Source organism: Phyllopteryx taeniolatus, chromosome 15 (assembly GCF_024500385.1).
Source record: "Phyllopteryx taeniolatus isolate TA_2022b chromosome 15, UOR_Ptae_1.2, whole genome shotgun sequence".
Taxonomy (NCBI): Eukaryota; Metazoa; Chordata; class Actinopteri; order Syngnathiformes; family Syngnathidae; genus Phyllopteryx; species Phyllopteryx taeniolatus.
In genome coordinates, this window is record NC_084516.1 from 8,002,653 (window position 1) to 8,020,041 (window position 17,389).

Below are 17,389 nucleotides of genomic sequence, written 5' to 3' on the forward strand. Positions count from 1 at the left end.
TGTTATTATGTTATTGAATTATTTATAGTTTTTTTCTCATCAATATTTGTATAATATTTACTTTGCTTTTTTGGGGGGTGTTTTTCATGTGCTTTCGTGTAAAGGTATTCTGACCCTCTTTAATTTTTTACATTTGTTGTGATGCTGGAGTCTACACGGAAACCATTTCGAATCCTATTTACTTTCTTCTAATCTACCTTTCCTCCATTGATCCAATCCATACTCTGTATTCCAAAGCAAAAACAGAATATTACAGCATTTCAGTGATTTAAGAGTTTAAATTTCCCACTTCATCAAAGTTCTGATAACTTATTTCCTCAAATAGTCCCCTCTACTTTAATACACTACAACACCAAATTAATCACAGGGTGCATGGTCCATTTGGGGAAAAAAAAGACCTTTTCTATGACTGATACCAACACATGTCACGACATCATTACCACAACAAACATCGCTTTCACAGCAGATATGGCATCTGTAAAGCTAAGGGTTACAGTGATGTTTAAAATGAAAGTGTTGTTCTGCAAAATATCCATTCATCCATTTTCTACACTGCCTGTTTTAGGGTCATGATTAAACTGGAGTCTATCCCAGCTGACTTTTGGGCAAGAGGCAGGTTTCACCCCCGACTGGTTGCTAGCCAATCACAAGGCACAAAGACAAACAACCATTGACATTCACATTCACACCTATGGGCAATTTAGTCTTCAATGAACCTAACGTGCATGTTTTTGGGATTGTGGAAGGAAGCTATAGTAATATACTTGTAAGGAACCCCAAAGTCAAGACTCAAAGCCGCGCACCTTAGAACTCTGAGGCAGACGTACGAACCACTCGTTCACATGGCTTTCAAAAAGTGAAATATTCAGGTGTTGGACTAAAACAAAATAATGTAATGTGTGCTGACAAGAAGACAGTGTGACTCACTATACTGTAGAGAGGCGAAACAAAGTCAGCTAGGAGATGAACAGAAAATATTTCGACCTCCTACACTTTTGTGTTGAATTTTGTGTTGTACATGGTTTGGAACTGGAGCCGAGGCCCAAAAAGAAGTTGTGAAAGGCTGGTGGCTACATAAACTACATAAACTACTGAGTTAGTTTGGTGTCTATTCTTGCAACTAAAATCCCAATTTGTGAACACGCAGAGAATTTTTGTCACCTTAAATTTCAATTCAAGGAGTGTTTCAATTTCACAGTTTCCATCCCGATGCCTACTTTTTTCGGCATTAAAGCGGCCAGACCAGCTTACTAAATCATTGCTCTTCACACTCACCTCATTCCCAGATGTAGGATTTATTTTTTTTAATGGCACTCTTGCTCGCGCCGAAGTTTGTTTTTCCTCAGTCATTTCCAGTTCTTTTATTTGCGATATTTTCTCATCTCTCAACCGAGTAAACAGAAGAGTGCAGCCCTTGTTTCAATGTTTTCCCCTGCATTTTAAATGTTGAGGAAAACAAGACAGGTCTCAGGTGTGTGGGCTCTTGTGATGCGGTGGCACAGCAGTGCTTGGAGCTAACTAATATTTTTGTTTTTGTTATTTTTTTTCTATTGAACCCAAAGATAACAATGTCCTCATTCTGTGAGGTCATAGGGTTATTGTGCCCCAATTTATGATGACTCAAGTTTTATGAAGAACTTATACTGCAAAAACTTTGCTAAGCACTACAGATTAGTAACATATTGAAATGAATACAGATTTTAAATTTGAAGATCATGGCTATGGTGTGTAATATTAATGCCAGGTTGTTGTTGATTGCTAGTTAATGAGATTAAATAGTCCTATGAATCTAATGAAGTACCTTGCAGCTTTATAATTATGAGTACCACCTTTCAAAATCCTAATTGCACAATTATATCCTGGGTTTTAATTACCACAATAACAAATATATTTGTCCAGCTTTGACCAGTCTAATGTGAAAGCACATTTCAATATAAATATAATATATACAATATAATGCAAAACTCATTTTATTTTAGTAGCTAGAGTGAAACTCATATGGATTTCCAACACACATTGAAATATTATGATTGTGATTATGATTATGATTGAATTAAAAAAAATTTTTTTAGATGATTGTAGCTAAGAAAACCCAAACTTCACCGAAATGAGAAATTAGAACATTACATAAGGAAGAGCCCAAACTGTTTTTAAGATCGTGATCAGGTAGGAATTGGTCTTGTGGAAAATATTTTCCATTATGTTTAATGAATCTATATGATATACAGTGGATATAAAAAGTCTACCGACCCTGTTCAAATGCCAGGTTTTTGTGATATAAAAATGAGACCAACAGAAATCAATAAAAAAAACTTTTTCCACCATTATTGTGACCTACTACATGTACAACTCACTGGATCTTTTTTATTTTATTTTTTTAATCTTTGCAAAGAGCGGAAGGAAAAATAAACGGAATTTGGTTCCACAAGAGTGTACACACTTTTATAACTGTGAAGTGGCTGAGTTCAGAATCAGTCAAACACACTAAAACCCATGTTAAATGAGTCAGCACACACTTGCCGCTATTTAAAATGCCTCTGATTAAGGGGTGTTTAGACTTATTATATGCACTGTAAAAGTTGCAGTCTTTTAATTGAACCACTGAAATAAATGTATGATATTCTAATTTGTTGAGATGCGCCTGTATAACAACAATTTTAATGTTAACTCTCTCGAACAGGGGTCTTTTTGAAGTTCTCCAGTTGGACTTTGTGCCAAAAGATGTCTCAGAGTTGGTTGAGACCCACACAATCTCCTGGAGACTGGACCAGCCGGGGAACGTCAGGGATGTGGGCCAGATGCGGATCTACACCACTCGGAGAGACTTTGTCGGACTGGCCCCTCTGGTCATGGTAAGTAGTATCCACACACCATTGTGTGAGGCACTGTTACATTACATGGCGTATATAACACTCACGGGGGAAGGTCATAAAAACGACCTGGCACTCGCTCCCTTGTTTTGGTTATATGGAGCCAGTGAGGATGGTGTGGTGGAACGCTACATGGATGGAGTTGTATACAACTTGATGATTTTGATTTTGATCTATATACTCCTACTATTTACACATTGTGGGGACACATAAAGGTCATCTTATCTTATTTTATCTTATCTTCTAACATTAGAAGATACACAGCTAGAGACAGGGGCGGATATTTTGTGAGGCTGCACAGAGTGACATTTTGAAATGCTAAAAATGCTACATGAAATGGTTTTCTATTGGTATCGTGACATGTCAATCATTGACATCTGTGTGGGGAATTTCTGCCACCTACTGTATAAGAGATACAGGCTGAGGGTGGGGTGTGTCGGTCTTTGGGAATGATGGGAAATGCAGTTACTGTACATGTATCGTAAGGATGGGGAGGATAAGGTAAAAACCATTACATGCACAATTTTCGAAAGACATGGCAAGAAGGGGAGGAGAAATGAGACAACCTGTAACTCATTCACTGCCACTGACGGCTTTTGAAGTCAAATATCCATGTAAATGAATGGAATGAGTTAATGCCTACAGTATGTTGTTATTTTATGGCGGGATGATGTAACATTTATCGGTGCTTTATGACTCCTTGTAATGTTTCATTTATTAGCCTCTCGCCAAGATGCTTAATTGATTGCTTTCATTCTTGCTTTTCTTTATAAACATTTTTATTCAAATGAACATTAGATGGAGTGTGTTACATTTTTTTTCTGAATAATATTAGCATCAGGTGTTGGTTTGCAATTGTCGATAACTTCTTACTTGTTTATTAGCCTCTCGCTGGATGTTCGCTTACAAAAACAAGTATTTGAAGCAAGTGACCAATGATTTTAGTGATGGGCTAATTGCAGAGACATTACAAGGATTTTGTGAATAAATGTTGAAATATGTTGTTATCGACGTTTGCAAGTTTTGCACTTTTTCTTTTGGGTTCAAATGAACTGACGGTGCAGCAAAGAAAAAGTTAAAATTCTTAGAAAAATGTCAGTGGTATTATGTAAGTCTACTACTGCAAGCTGACAGACAGTAAAAGTACTCAATGTGTAATTGAATGGGCACTCTTTTTTACTGTTTACTGATACTATTCCTATATTGATAGGTGAATTAATAACGTAACCAAATGTTACTTTACAGGCTGTATTCAAGCATGTTTCATATCATTCTGCATTCTACTGCAGCGGGTGCATATCAAGTATAAAAAAAAAAATATAAATTAAAAAAAAGAAAATATAAATAAAAAAATCCATAAAAATAGTGATGAATGTAGTGAACATTTTTCAATGAAAAATAGAATAGTAAAAAACTAGAAGGTTTTTGTTTTGGACAGTGTGGCCTTTGAGCTTTTTTGTGATTTTGATCTCTGGGGAGACGAAGGGATTGCTCAGGTGGGTGGAAAGAGGTATGATTGCGGCGGAAATGAAAGGGTAGCCAAAGATGCTTTCAAAAAGTAGACAGATGGTCAAGGGGCTGCTTTTCAGAAGAAATTACTGTGAGTGGGTGCACAAGTCGGAAAGCTGGAGGATTTAAAGCAGTGGAGGTACCAGAACCTCAGGCTCAGTCTTGGTGCTTGGTTTGCAACTGCAAAGACAGCAAGAAAATAAGAGTGTGAGTGGGTAGTTGTTGTTTTTTCTTCTTTTTTTAACCCCCCTCCACACACACACACATTTTAATGTTCTTTTCTGAGCTTGTTTTCCTTCCACACAATGGAGGATAAAATTAAATAAATAGGGGGATCCAACTGGACAGGGTAGAAAATGTAATAAAACATATGCAAATGAGCTAACAGCAGTTTGTACTGAAGCGCTCTAAACGAGATGTCGCCGACAGAAGTGACATTGCTTTACTGATTTTTTTCCTCGCCCTGATCCAGTGGCTTATGTTTCGGGTCAGTGTCGCGGGCTCTAATAGAGCATGTCTTTTTTAAAATTGCGGTCAGCAGCTGTCAAGCCGACCAAGCTCAAATTGTGAAGCAGGCGGGCAACATCTGCCAAGCACAGCCTGATACTTCAGTCCACAAACCATCTCTGGGGGGGGAAAAAAAAGAAAAAAATGCTGATCTGCCTTAGCTTCTTAGACACAGCGTGGAAAATAAATTGAAACGGTAGCAATCTTATTAACTGGAAAGCAGCTGTAAATCCATGTTGAAGGACTAGTTAAAGTTTGAAAATAAAGCCAGATCAAACTTTCATGATGGCAATATACGGTGCAGAAGCAGCTAGCTGCTGATAAGCATTGATACACTTCACACAGCATAGAAGGTGACACAAGGGTCAAAAGATTAAAAATGTAATCAGGTTTAGGTATTACTATTGGCACTGAAAAAGTGGATCTGTGGATAACACCGTATTACAACAGGTTTGTAATCCAGGTGCACACGGCTCCCCTGGCTATAATCTTCTAGATCCTTATCTAAATATGATCTATACATAAGTGAAGTCAAGACTATGTTCTGTGATGCTGGTTGACTGACTTAAAAAAAATCAAATAAATGAAATGGTCTGCGATTGGCTGGCAACCAGTTCAGGGTGTACCCCGCCTCCTGTCCGATGACAGCCGGGATAGGCTCCAGCACGCCCGCGACTCTAGTGAGGAGAAGTGGCTCAGAAAATGGATGGATGGATGGATGAAATTGTGCTTTTTCTCGAACCACGTGAACATAATTGTCTTCCTGCGCCACACTTTGCAGGTATTAAAATGACAAATTAAAAAATTAAAACTGCTCACCATTTGAAGACACTCGTCACTAGGCTTTACACGATCAGGATTTTTGGGGCCGATCACCGAACAGCGAGTTGAAAAAAACGATAACCGATCACTGATCATAAAATGGAGGAATGCCTATTTAAATGACCTGTTCATTTACTGTATATACTTGTGTACTTAATTGCTCAAAAATATATATTTACAATAAATAATGTATCTTTGTTCATCTATTTATGCCAGTGAGGCATAGTGACAGACAGAACAAATGAATGGTCTTGTATTAGATGGCAGGAAGTAAATACAGTAATTAATGTAACCACTTTTTCTGACATTTTTGTTTGTTGGTGTGCCGTGAGATGTTTAAATTGTAAAATATGTTCCTCTCCTCCATAAAGGTTGGAAATCACTGCTATAGTCAGATCGTGTATTCTAATCAGTCAGGTCAAACCAACATTACAACGTGACACAAATAATGGGTGCTAACTTACTGTAATTACATTATTTTATTTTTAATTAAATTACGTCACCCACACCGAAACTTTAGAGCATGATTTGACAGACCAGCGGCATGTTTACGTCCAACCATTCGTGGTACCAGTAGCTTGCTAGGCTACATAACGTTTTGTTGCCTGCTTGCGAGCCGTATCGTATTAAAAGTACGTGAACATACCTGAAGCAATCCTTAAACAAATGTCCTCTCCTGTCCTGAGCACCGGTGACCACCAACACACGTTTTCCCCCATTTTGTCCTTATAATACAAAGTCGGTGCGCTTCACTCTTGTTGTCGTCGCCACAGTAACGAGTGTATCCGGTTGCATTTGAGTTGACAAGATAAAGCCCAATGATCGTAAAAAACGGGATGCGGTGGTATCGGAATACAAGATTTTATTGCAGTAGTCTGACATAGTGCAATCATGAAAGAGCAAATTTGTCTTGTAGTCTGATCCGGACATTACGTGTTGTCTGTCTCAGACGTGTTGTTTGTTCCACACCGCCGACATGTTTTTTGATTTTTAATAACTTTATTGGCCGTCAGATATTTCCAATATTATGTCAAAAGATCCACGACAAGGCTAAAAATAAACTAGCTTTTGGATTCAAATATACTGTGCACAATGGTGAAGCGGAGTAAATGTCTTTTGCGGAGCCGATCATTGACGTCATTGATCGGATCGGTGAATTATGACATTAAAGCCGATCAAACGATCAGCATAAAATGCTAAATATCGGCCGATACCGATCAGCCCGATAAAATCGGTGTATTCCAGTTGTCACTTACCAAAGAATGCACGGGAAGGTGTTTGCAGCGCGATACGGTCACCTAGTGGTGTCTTATAGATATTGCTGCTGCATAAAACTGTTTTAGAGAAAAAGGCACGTTTATTTCTATTTATTATTTATTTATATTTATTGGTCTCACAAGATGTCTACGTAGGCATCTTGCTCATCTTTCTAAGGTTGCATAATGCAGCTTATTTGAATTGAGTGAAACCTTGGAGATTTTAGTAATAGGTCTTCATTACTGCTTGGACCTAACATTTAATATCTTGCTGTGACTTCTGTACAAAGACCAAATTGTTGATAGGGATTTTGCGTTTTATTATTATTATTTTTTTTTGTAAAAGTGATTGACCTTGTGTTAAGTAGCTTTGTTGATCGTGTAGTGCACCCAGCCCCCTACTTTACACACAGCACAGTAATTATTCTTTTTCATTCATCAAATGATTATACTAACCATATGGCTAACCTGCTTTCCATCTTCTGTATTTTTTTCCAATCCAGAGCACAGATATGTTGAATACTGCCATGTTAACAGGCAAAGTGGTGAAAGTGCCTGTGAAAACTTTGGCTGTGGAGGCCAATGGCTCCATCACTGACGTAAGCAGCCTGACGAGCTGCAGGTCCACTGATAAAGAGGTGATTAAGGTAAGCAAAACTCTAATAACCCTGCATGTAAATTGGGGTCATATTTTACTACAGAGTAATATTCAATCATCGTCGTTTTGGCTCACCCTTTTTTTCCAAACTCAAACGTTTCAGTCCAGACTGTAAAGTAAATAAAAAGTTAAACATTTTGGGGTCTATTTTCGTGACCAGCGTGAATCCCGCACAGTGGGTAGCACAACTGTGAGCCGGGGGTGGGTTAGATCAGTGTTGGTAAATTCATGGATTAGCGTAGTCTAGAGGGAGAGGTCTGTGTTGCTTTGGGAGTGATCACAGCTGACTTCATTCATGTCCAATCAAAGCGGCTCCTCTCATTCACCTTAAATGCAGCACACTGACAGTCTTTGACATGGTGAAGCGCAGACGACCACATTTTTCCCAAGAAGAAACTGATTTGCTCGAGTCTGGGAGGTCAAAGCATGCAAAGTATGTTTATACGGAACTGCAAGCAGACCTCCACGGGTGGATGATGTCAACTTGGCTTGGGAGGAGATCACAAATATCTGCTCTGTGAAGTGGGCACCAAAAGTGGGAATCTGTCTGCCTGTGCCCCGATCAAATTCACCAAAATCCCATTAGACCAGCTGCACAGGCGGTTAGATGTGGTCTGAGCAGGTGTAAGTTTAGACCGACTTTCATCGACAAAATTCACACACACATCTCCACGGGCACACCCTCGCTAAACTGGAATGCACAGCTTAGCGTAGACCGGTCTGCAAAATTGACAAACATGTGCAACCAGTCTTGCGCTTGCACAAAAATCAGGATACACCGGCATTCGTGCCCCGCCACAGATGCGCAGACTACGAAAATTGAGCCCTTTGTCTTTTGGAGAATATAACAACAAACAAACAACATCTTACACAAATATAAGCCTTTTATACCAACATACCATGTTCTGATTATGGTCTTTTCGAAAGGTTACATTGATTGCCTGCATCAAGAAAATAACACTACGAATCTTGCAACTACGAAAACTGAATTGACAGCAGTGTTCAAATAATGACACAAACATGCAATAGCACCAAGTCTATAAAATTACAATGGAACATAAAGGTTCACACACACATCTGTTCTTTGTTGTTGGTCAGCTTTCAATCACTTTCTGGTGTACATTCCATTGTTTGATTGTTATTGTCCCTTTAGCCATATTGTACTGAGCAGGCAGGACAAATTTGCAATATGTTTTCAGTACTGTGTTCAACACGTTTGTCCAACACGCTCATGCGATTTGCTGAGGTCACGTAGGTCACAATGGCGGTTTAAACTTCAGACGTTTGTACGCCTTTAAAGGCATATTTTTCCAAAAGAATTAGGTTGGGGGCATCACATTGGTTGAGCGCTTAGCAAGTCTGCCTCACAGTTTGAAGGTTCTGGGTATGAATCTTGGCTCAGGCCTTCCTGTCTGGGGTTTGCATGTGCCTGCTTGGACTGAGATTAGCGTCTTGAGAAATGTGTAATAAATGGACACTCGAATATAACAAATATTTACGTATTTATTAGCATAGCAAGGTTAATTGGAGGAAACAGCTTAATTTGTTAGGCAGTATATAGAATAGACTGGAGCAAGAGAAAAAGCACATCATGATCTGATCATCTCAGAATAAATGTATCAAAACAATAAATGCGTGCCTTAGTCAAATGTAAATGAATTGTTGGCTTTTGGACTTGTGTTGTGCAGTGTATTATTTACTGAGTTGTTCAGCGTACTTTACTTCCAATACAAATACGTAATTTTTGGCTATGTGACTCGATGACACTCACCAAGAACATGTTTCACTCTTAATGGGCAAAACTCCTACACACAAGGTATTACTGAGTGCTTCATCGTGGGGCCCGGTCCATAAGCACAGTGGGTTGACCTTTATATAATGGCTTCATGTTACTAGGACAGAGGGAGACAGAAAAATGAGGACCTTTACGGTCTTCTATTGCCGCTGGCTTGGTGAAAGTAACGGTGATTAAAGTGAATCATCCTAGTAGAGTGTGAAAGACAGGGAGACATTGTTCATAATGATTTTCCCTTTTATAATGCTACAATGTTAATAATAATCCAGTTAATATTGTGCCCCTAAATGGGCTCTTAAGCTTAGTGGGATCAGTGACCCCACTTAACGTAACGTCAATGATTGAATAAAGTTAAAGCCTGAAATCACAGACTTTCTATAGGCATATACTTCTTTTACATACAGCTTTGTTCTTTGTGTGCTACACGGCATTTGCTTTTTTTGGGCCACTTTGGAGCACATTCAGTAATCACTGTCTCCTCTTAAATTGTATTTTAAAACAAACACACAAACAAACAAAGACAAGGCCAAAACCAAACAAAAAAAAAAAAAAGCACTACATTCTAAGCTTGAAAACAGCATGTTGCAAATATTGGATCAGATCAGAGTAGCTGTTATTAGTGTTATTAGACAAACAATAACAAGAAAAAAAAGCTAAAACGTGAACACAGAGGTAAGATTGGAGTATATTGATTAATTTTCATTCATCTTGGCTTGCTTATCAACTATACTTTAGTTGCCTATTTTGATATTTGATTTCAAAAAAGACAGTGTATTGATGCGCATTTAGCAGAGAATTGCACAAAATGGTAAGCAGGACGTCCACAGCAGCAGGCTTGGTCAACATGTCAGTCATACTGCGCAAAAAAAAAAAATATCTCAGAAATTCATTGATAAAAAGACAAACCAAGTATACTAGAAATACATTTCTTCTACTTACTGCACAGTCCTTTTATACAAAATCCCACTCAATTCAAGTTCCTCACAATACTTGCTGAAACACAAAAAGTAAAACAAGTAAGATCAAATAATTTAAAACGCAATAATACTGTACTTACTGTACCTTGCAGTAATACAAATGAGGCAGAAATCAAGCTAAACAGTATAAAACTGTTGCAGTTGTTTCACTATGAAAAATATATGAGATGTTTTACATTCTTTACTTCCTTACTTTAAACAATTGGAGACATTTGGTGCATGGAAAGCGTAAAGAGAATATTCATGGCAGAATTTGTAAACGTGCCATGTGCTGGTAGGTAATTGGTTAAGGTGAATCGTGCAAGGCTGCAGAGCATGTTGCTGGGCTCCATCTGTGGACCTGTGCACCGTGTCACGTGTTATATTTCCTCTTCCAGAACCCAATAAATTGGAAATCAGAAAATACCAAAGAGCACCAGAGGTTTTCTGGTGGAAGTAATTTGACGTGTTTGGGTAAAGGGCTTCACGGGTGCCCTTCCGCAGCATTTCCACCGGGATTCAAGTTGACTTACCTCGAAAGTCATTCCTCCCTCTGGTGTTTCCTCACATTTTTATTCCACCTGCCTCTTTTATCTTCCCTCTCTTCTGGCGCTACACCCTATTCTCCAGTCTAGTGCTCTCCCAATTACCTCTGTGGAGCCACTGGTTTGTTAAGATAAGTGAGGCGGCGGTGGAGATAGGCCTCCAATCTTAAATAAAACACACCAACTGCTGTGTCTCACCTCATTGCGCTTAATGGCTGCGACTGCAATGCTCCCACCTAGAGTACGGCACTAAAGGTACGGTCGTAAGACAGAGCTGATTTACATTCAGTCACAGTTTAATCAAGACTCCAGTGTGACTTCTTATATTATATACAGCAACATGGCCATAGGAAAGCGTGTCTGTGGTTAAGACAAATGCATGACTGTATCTTTACCGTGTGTATAAGTTGTCACTGGGGTAACATTGACACTTGGCTTTTAGTGCTCAGGAACATATCTGTATCTTTTTGGCCCTGTGTTGAAGGATTGGGAAACCTAACCATTACACATACAGGAAGTGAAAATGGGAGGAAATTAGTTGAGTCAAGGAGTGGAAGCAACCAGTGAGCCATGCGGTCTGGGCACAGAGCTTTCCAATAGCAACTACATTTGGTACTTTTAATTATTACAACACAACTCACCATAATACCAGACTTGGCTTGTTTGCCTGCAACTAGATTGTCTCATCTGGTGGTGATGTGGGACAGTGAGACTTGAAGTGTGTTCCTTATATCCAGATCCAGTCTACTATAAAGTTTTGTTTTCGCTGCTATCACTGCACAACACCCTGTCTCACAAAGGTATGGCATTGGAAACGGAAGCAGGACTTTAGGTGCTTTTGTAGCAAGTTCAGGATATTCTGCCTTGACTTTCATCCAAAATGCAGAGATTTAAAGTTTCATGTTTTTATTAACTAATTGGTCACTGCATTTTACAGAGTGGGCGTGGAGCTTCCAATTCACCAATCCATATTTTAAGTAGGACTCTTGGTATGTTCTTTTAAATGCTGCTTTGTTTTTGCATGGAATCTGTTGTCCTTTTGTTGCCTTTTTACCCCTTTCATAAGAAGGTCCCTGTGTAATTTGTTTTTGGTTAATTGTTGCGAGGGTTATCGTGTGTCATTGATGCATGAAAAATATTACTGATCTGTGGGTAGTGTGGCAAGGACTTAAGAGTTATTCACTGCTATTGACGGCTAAAGAAGTCAAATATCCATGTTAAATCAGAAGGCTGACAGTGAATTAATAATAGGAGATCTGGGAAGCCTTTCTACAAGATTTTAGAGTCAGTGAGAATTTGTGTTCATTCATTCGGAAGAACATGCCATTGATGTTGGACCTGAGCGAGAAAGGGACCTGACAAAGAACATGACTCAATGGGGCTAGATAGATTTCTTTCACGTCAAACTCATGCAAGCATTCCTTTTCTGGAGCATGTTCTGTTCCCAAAAAGTCAGAAGCACAGAATTGCCCAAAATCTCTACGTGATAAGCTTCCTCCTGTTTATACTTGTTTAGGTGTCCGAGCGCTGCGACTACGTGTTTGTCACGGGCAAGGAGTCAAGAGGCAAGAGCCGAGTGATGATCAACTTCACTTACGGCTTCCTGAGTGCGCAGCTGGAGATGAGCGTGTGGATGCCCCGCCTGCCGCTGCGCATCGACGTGGCCGATCCTGAGCTCAACCAAATCAAGGGCTGGAGAGTGCCCATTACCACAAGCAACCGAAAGTAAGGCCATTTTTTGGTGGATTGGGACTGTTACCCATTTCCACCTCATCAAAATTCACTTCATTTTCATGGCCTAGGCCTGTTATAGATATCAAACAGTCTGCTTCAAGGGTATACTTTTACTTGGACACTTCTACTACTGTGCTTAACCCACGCTCTCAGGTCCCTGAGAGTGACTGCCATTACACTACTCCTCATCCTAATAATTATTATATTACATATTGTACAAATTATTGAATGCAGTAAGAGTTCAATCTCAGTATTAATTTTATTACATTTTTATTTAGCAAATAGCACAAATCAGCTCAAACCAGTTGTGTTTAAAATTGATTTTAACCCGACTTATTTTGTTTCGTTTAGTTTGTTATGTTGTGGTTTTATCTCCAGTCTTCTTGTGGTTAGTAGTCAATCACAAAAACGTGCATGCGGTGCATTAGTGGCCAGGATGTAGGAGGCAGAGGAAGCACATATGCCCTAGAGATAAAGGTTAGTGGACTTTTGCCCAGTGCTGTACAGTACTGTATAGTCATTATTTTTCACTCAATACGAACGATGACGGTTGTCTGATGACCCGTTTGCTTGCTGCAGTGTAACAATTGAATACTTTGGTTGCTTTTCACTTCCTGAACCGCTCAATACTTGGCAGCAGACACAACCAGGTCAGAAATTGGAAAGTTTCTATGGCCGGTGACAATGAAAAATCTCAGGTCTGTTCTTGCAGTGTGTGCGTTTTCTCCGGGTACTCCAGCTTCCGTCCTTATTCGAAAAACATGCATGTTAGGTTAATTGAAAACTCTAAAATATTCATAGGTGTAAATGGGAGTGTGAATGGTTTGTCTAAACGTGCCCTGCAAATTGGCTGCCGATAAGTCAAGAGTGTACGCTCGCCCGATGTCAGCAGGGATCGGCATCCAGCTCACCCGCAACGCTAATGAGGACAAACGGTATAGAAATTGGACTGATAAAAGCTTTTAGCATTGTACAGAGGATAGTGTATCTATAACAGCGCAGGATATCAACATTTCTATGATAGTGTTGACCGCTTCTGTGTTTCAGACCCACCTGGAATAGCGAAGAGGAGGAGGAGATGCGGAAGGGGAGGGGTTGCATGCTGCAGTATCAGCACTCCACACTCAGGGTGCTTGCACACTTCGAGGCCAACTCAGATGCACTGCCAGACTTGCTAACCGGGGCAAAACCTGTTGATTATTTCCTGGGTCCTGATTGGCAGGTAAAAAATATAGACATACAAAGTGTCAGTACTTAATACAAGAAAAATAAGTTGCCATATGTAATAGCCTACTGTATTTGATAGATTATTTCTCTGTTGCAACAATGCCATTAAATGTTGTAGCTTTGAAAATGATAACCCATTTGGAAGGAACATGCATTCGTTGAATGAGCGGAAACTGTGTATGTTAACTCATTCACCGCCAACCATTTTCAAAGCAGTTCCCCATATTGCAAGCCATTTCAGAGCATTTTGACTGATCTTTGAAGACCCACAGAATATTGTGATCTGCGACAACATAAGAACCGAACACATCAAAAGAAAGAGTGGACTCTCTTTTTTCTCTCCAGAAAGAAGAAGTTTTGTTTCACCATAACAACAGAACACCAAAAGCAGAGGAAACAAGCTTTTTGTGAAAGGAAACACGACTGACTTTGACGCTAATATTTGTTTTTGTTTCGTGACACCTCAAACTATAAAACAAGAAGAAGTGGCTTTTTTTTTTATATTGTGTTCCTCATTCACTCGATGAACTGCATCTTTTTTCTGGATCGCGACACACACTTTCTACTACCTAGCGCAATGCATGCTCTGTTTATACCATACATATACAACATACTCATGTTCGAGTGTGAGGTGCCTAAACTTGTTTAACTTCCAGTGGGTTTTCATTTCTCTCCCTCATATTTGACAGGACAAGCTGAAATTCACCCCCTAATTTTCATCTTTAACTCAAAAGCTGTGCTGATGACAAATCCTAAGCGATGCAACGGCATCGTCTACTGGTTTACAAACCTGAATTTCACAGACAAGCTTTGAGAGACTGTCTACCCGTTGAAAAACGAAAAGGCGAATATATTCGTCTGTGGAAGTAAGCGATTGAACTCCAGCTGACGAATATAAAGGCCCACAGCATTGAATGAGTTGAATGTGCCAAATCTTCATGTCAAACAGCTTATACTGCTGTTGCTTTTGACTGTTTTTGTTTTGAATCCTTATCACTGGAATAATGTGGGCATGGCCATGCTGTTCATGCTGACGACTTTTGCTTGAAGACTTGAATGTCATCCTACATTGTGTGACTAGCATGAGGAGGAGGTGCAAGGCTGTTGTGGTTCTTCCACTCTTCCATTTGTTGAAAGAATGCATTGTAAAATAGCTTTGTTTCTTACTTGTTATTGATAGGACTACAGTATAATCATCCCATCCAACCAAAGGACACCAAACAAGAGTGAATAGTAACAGCAAAACAAGCTGTTTGAAAATTTTGCATGGACACTCCATCGTGCTTCTTAAGCCTGTTGCTGGAACAGGGCATCTCACATTTTGGTTTGAAGCCTTTCTCTGATTTGTTTGACAGGTCGACGTGACCAATCTAGTGCGCCATTCTCTAAAAGTGGCAGACCCAGATGTGGCCAGCGTTAAGGATGGAGAGGTGCTGCAGGGGCGAGCTGTGGGCACTACCACTGTTCAGGTGAGACGTATAGCTGTTCCGTAACATATCCATAACATGCATTGCGCGCATGTCTGTACACAATTTTAATGAGATGGTACTTTCTGCAGGTGCTCTCCCCACTCACATCATCAGTCCTAGCCGAGAAGGCCGTCACAGTGGTGGATGATAAAGTGAGTGTGATGGAGTTGGGGGTACAGTTGGTGTCTGGACTTTCGCTGTCCCTGCAGCCCAGCCCAGGGAGCAACACTGCCATTGTTGCCATGGCAACTACTCGGGAGACAATCACGCAGCTCAAACAGGCAAGGAACTGGAAAAATTCTGATACTTGAAGCATAAAATTGATCTCACTTTGAATCCCAGTCTGCAGCTTTCCATGTGGAGTTTGCATGTTCTCCCTGTGCTTGGGTGGGCTGTCTGTGGGTACTCTGACCCACTGTCTAAAAACATGTACTCACGCATACGTGTGAGTGGTTGACTGTTTCTACGTGTCGGTCCTGTGATTGACAAGTGAATAATCCACAGTGTAATCACCTTCCCTGAGACCCTGAAGAGGACCGTAGAGAAAATTAATGGATAGAGTTCTAGTCACTCTATCAAATTCTATTTAAACTTTTGAAGCAAGTCAAAGGGATTGATTTCAAAATTACATGTTGCACTTGATCATGGGCCTGCTGAAGCTAAAGTAATTTCCCAACATTGCATGCACAGTTAATAGTCATTGATTTGACTGATTCATTTTGCTCATTTTCAAATGTGCAATTTTGTGAATTGTCCGTGCGGTAAACATGGAGAGTGGCCAAATGTTTCCAGGGGACGCAAATTGGGCCCAGGTGGCGCAAATATGCTTTTATTATTATTTTTATTATTATTTTAATTCCCTCGAGGCAGACATTTTTACATCGACCGATTTTTGTGGTCGACTCAGCCGATTTTTTTTCACAGCCCTACACGGGGACCAATCAACTTCTGGAGTCACATTGAGACCAGAAGTCTTTTGACCAAGGCACTGCTGTTTTATGTTCTCTGAAGGTCATGGCTAAGCTGTAGCCAACATTTCAAGGTCCACAAGTCAAATGCAAAAAATGAAAAGAAATGACCCTATTTTCAGTAATAGCCATAATCATTTAAGTCGTCTCCAGTTAGAGTTACTGCACAGCAAGCAAACGAATTCTGGACGTATCATTCCAAACACTTTTACCATAAACCTGTCATGAATTATTCAGATTTTCCAACACTGTTATTAAGGTCCTCTAAAATCAAGAAATGAATGTAAAGCACCGCCGGGTAGACTGGTGATGATGTCCTTTGGGGATGTCAAAGCACTTATGTTCTCCCTTTATCTCTCAGAATGTGAACACGCCACGTTCACAGTCACGACAATCATCCGCTCCTGGCGTGATGAGGCGGATGGCGGCAGAAGACGTTGTGCACAGCTGTTCCGTTTAAAAGCTCGCCCGCACATTGAGCCGTGGCTGCGTGCCCGTTTTCAAACGGGCTCGTGATTCGGCTGCGGGGCAGCAATTAAGCAGTGTATAGTCGCGGGAGTGACGGTTCACTTTCCTCACGGCCGCTGTGGCTGGTCGAACCGCTCCTCTCCCCTCCGCCCATGTCGATGATAAACTATTACAAACGCACAGGCACAGATGACCAGCCAACTGTGTCTACGATGGAGAGCTGTTAACGATCTGCTCAGGGCAATTCATAATGTATTCAAATCCAAAATATAGGTTATTTCTGTGGCCCCCCAATGGCTCATATTAGCTACAGGAAATAGGCCATTGTGTGTTGATATGATCAGACTGACTGATTCTGCTCTTGTTACTGTAGATTTTGTGCAGCAGGCGTATTCTCTTTGGTACAACTACACATTTTTATAGAGCTCTAGCACGCCCTAGAGTGTTGTGGTAAAGACATTCGGATAGGCTATTTAGTATACTGGGGCAATGACTGGGCAGCATGTGGGTAGCCTTTCTGTCTCACATTCAAAGGCTCTGGGTTGAAATCCTTGCTCAAACTTTTGTTTGCAGGGTTTTCTGTGGGTACACTGGTTGCCTTCCAC

The 17,389-nt window shown here is 40.2% G+C and overlaps 1 protein-coding gene across 1 annotated transcript in view; it reads left to right on the plus strand.

Annotated features, from left to right (window-relative positions):
* The window catches only part of si:dkey-1d7.3 (transmembrane protein 132D), a 34,152-nt gene that overhangs the window by 12,670 nt on the left and 4,093 nt on the right, over positions 1-17,389 (plus strand). The window contains exons 4-9 of the mRNA XM_061747636.1: positions 2,681-2,852; positions 7,468-7,611; positions 12,435-12,643; positions 13,700-13,874; positions 15,235-15,348; positions 15,438-15,629. Of these exons, the coding sequence (XP_061603620.1) occupies positions 2,681-2,852; positions 7,468-7,611; positions 12,435-12,643; positions 13,700-13,874; positions 15,235-15,348; positions 15,438-15,629 (1,006 nt within the window). The remainder of the gene's footprint in view (positions 1-2,680; positions 2,853-7,467; positions 7,612-12,434; positions 12,644-13,699; positions 13,875-15,234; positions 15,349-15,437; positions 15,630-17,389) is intronic.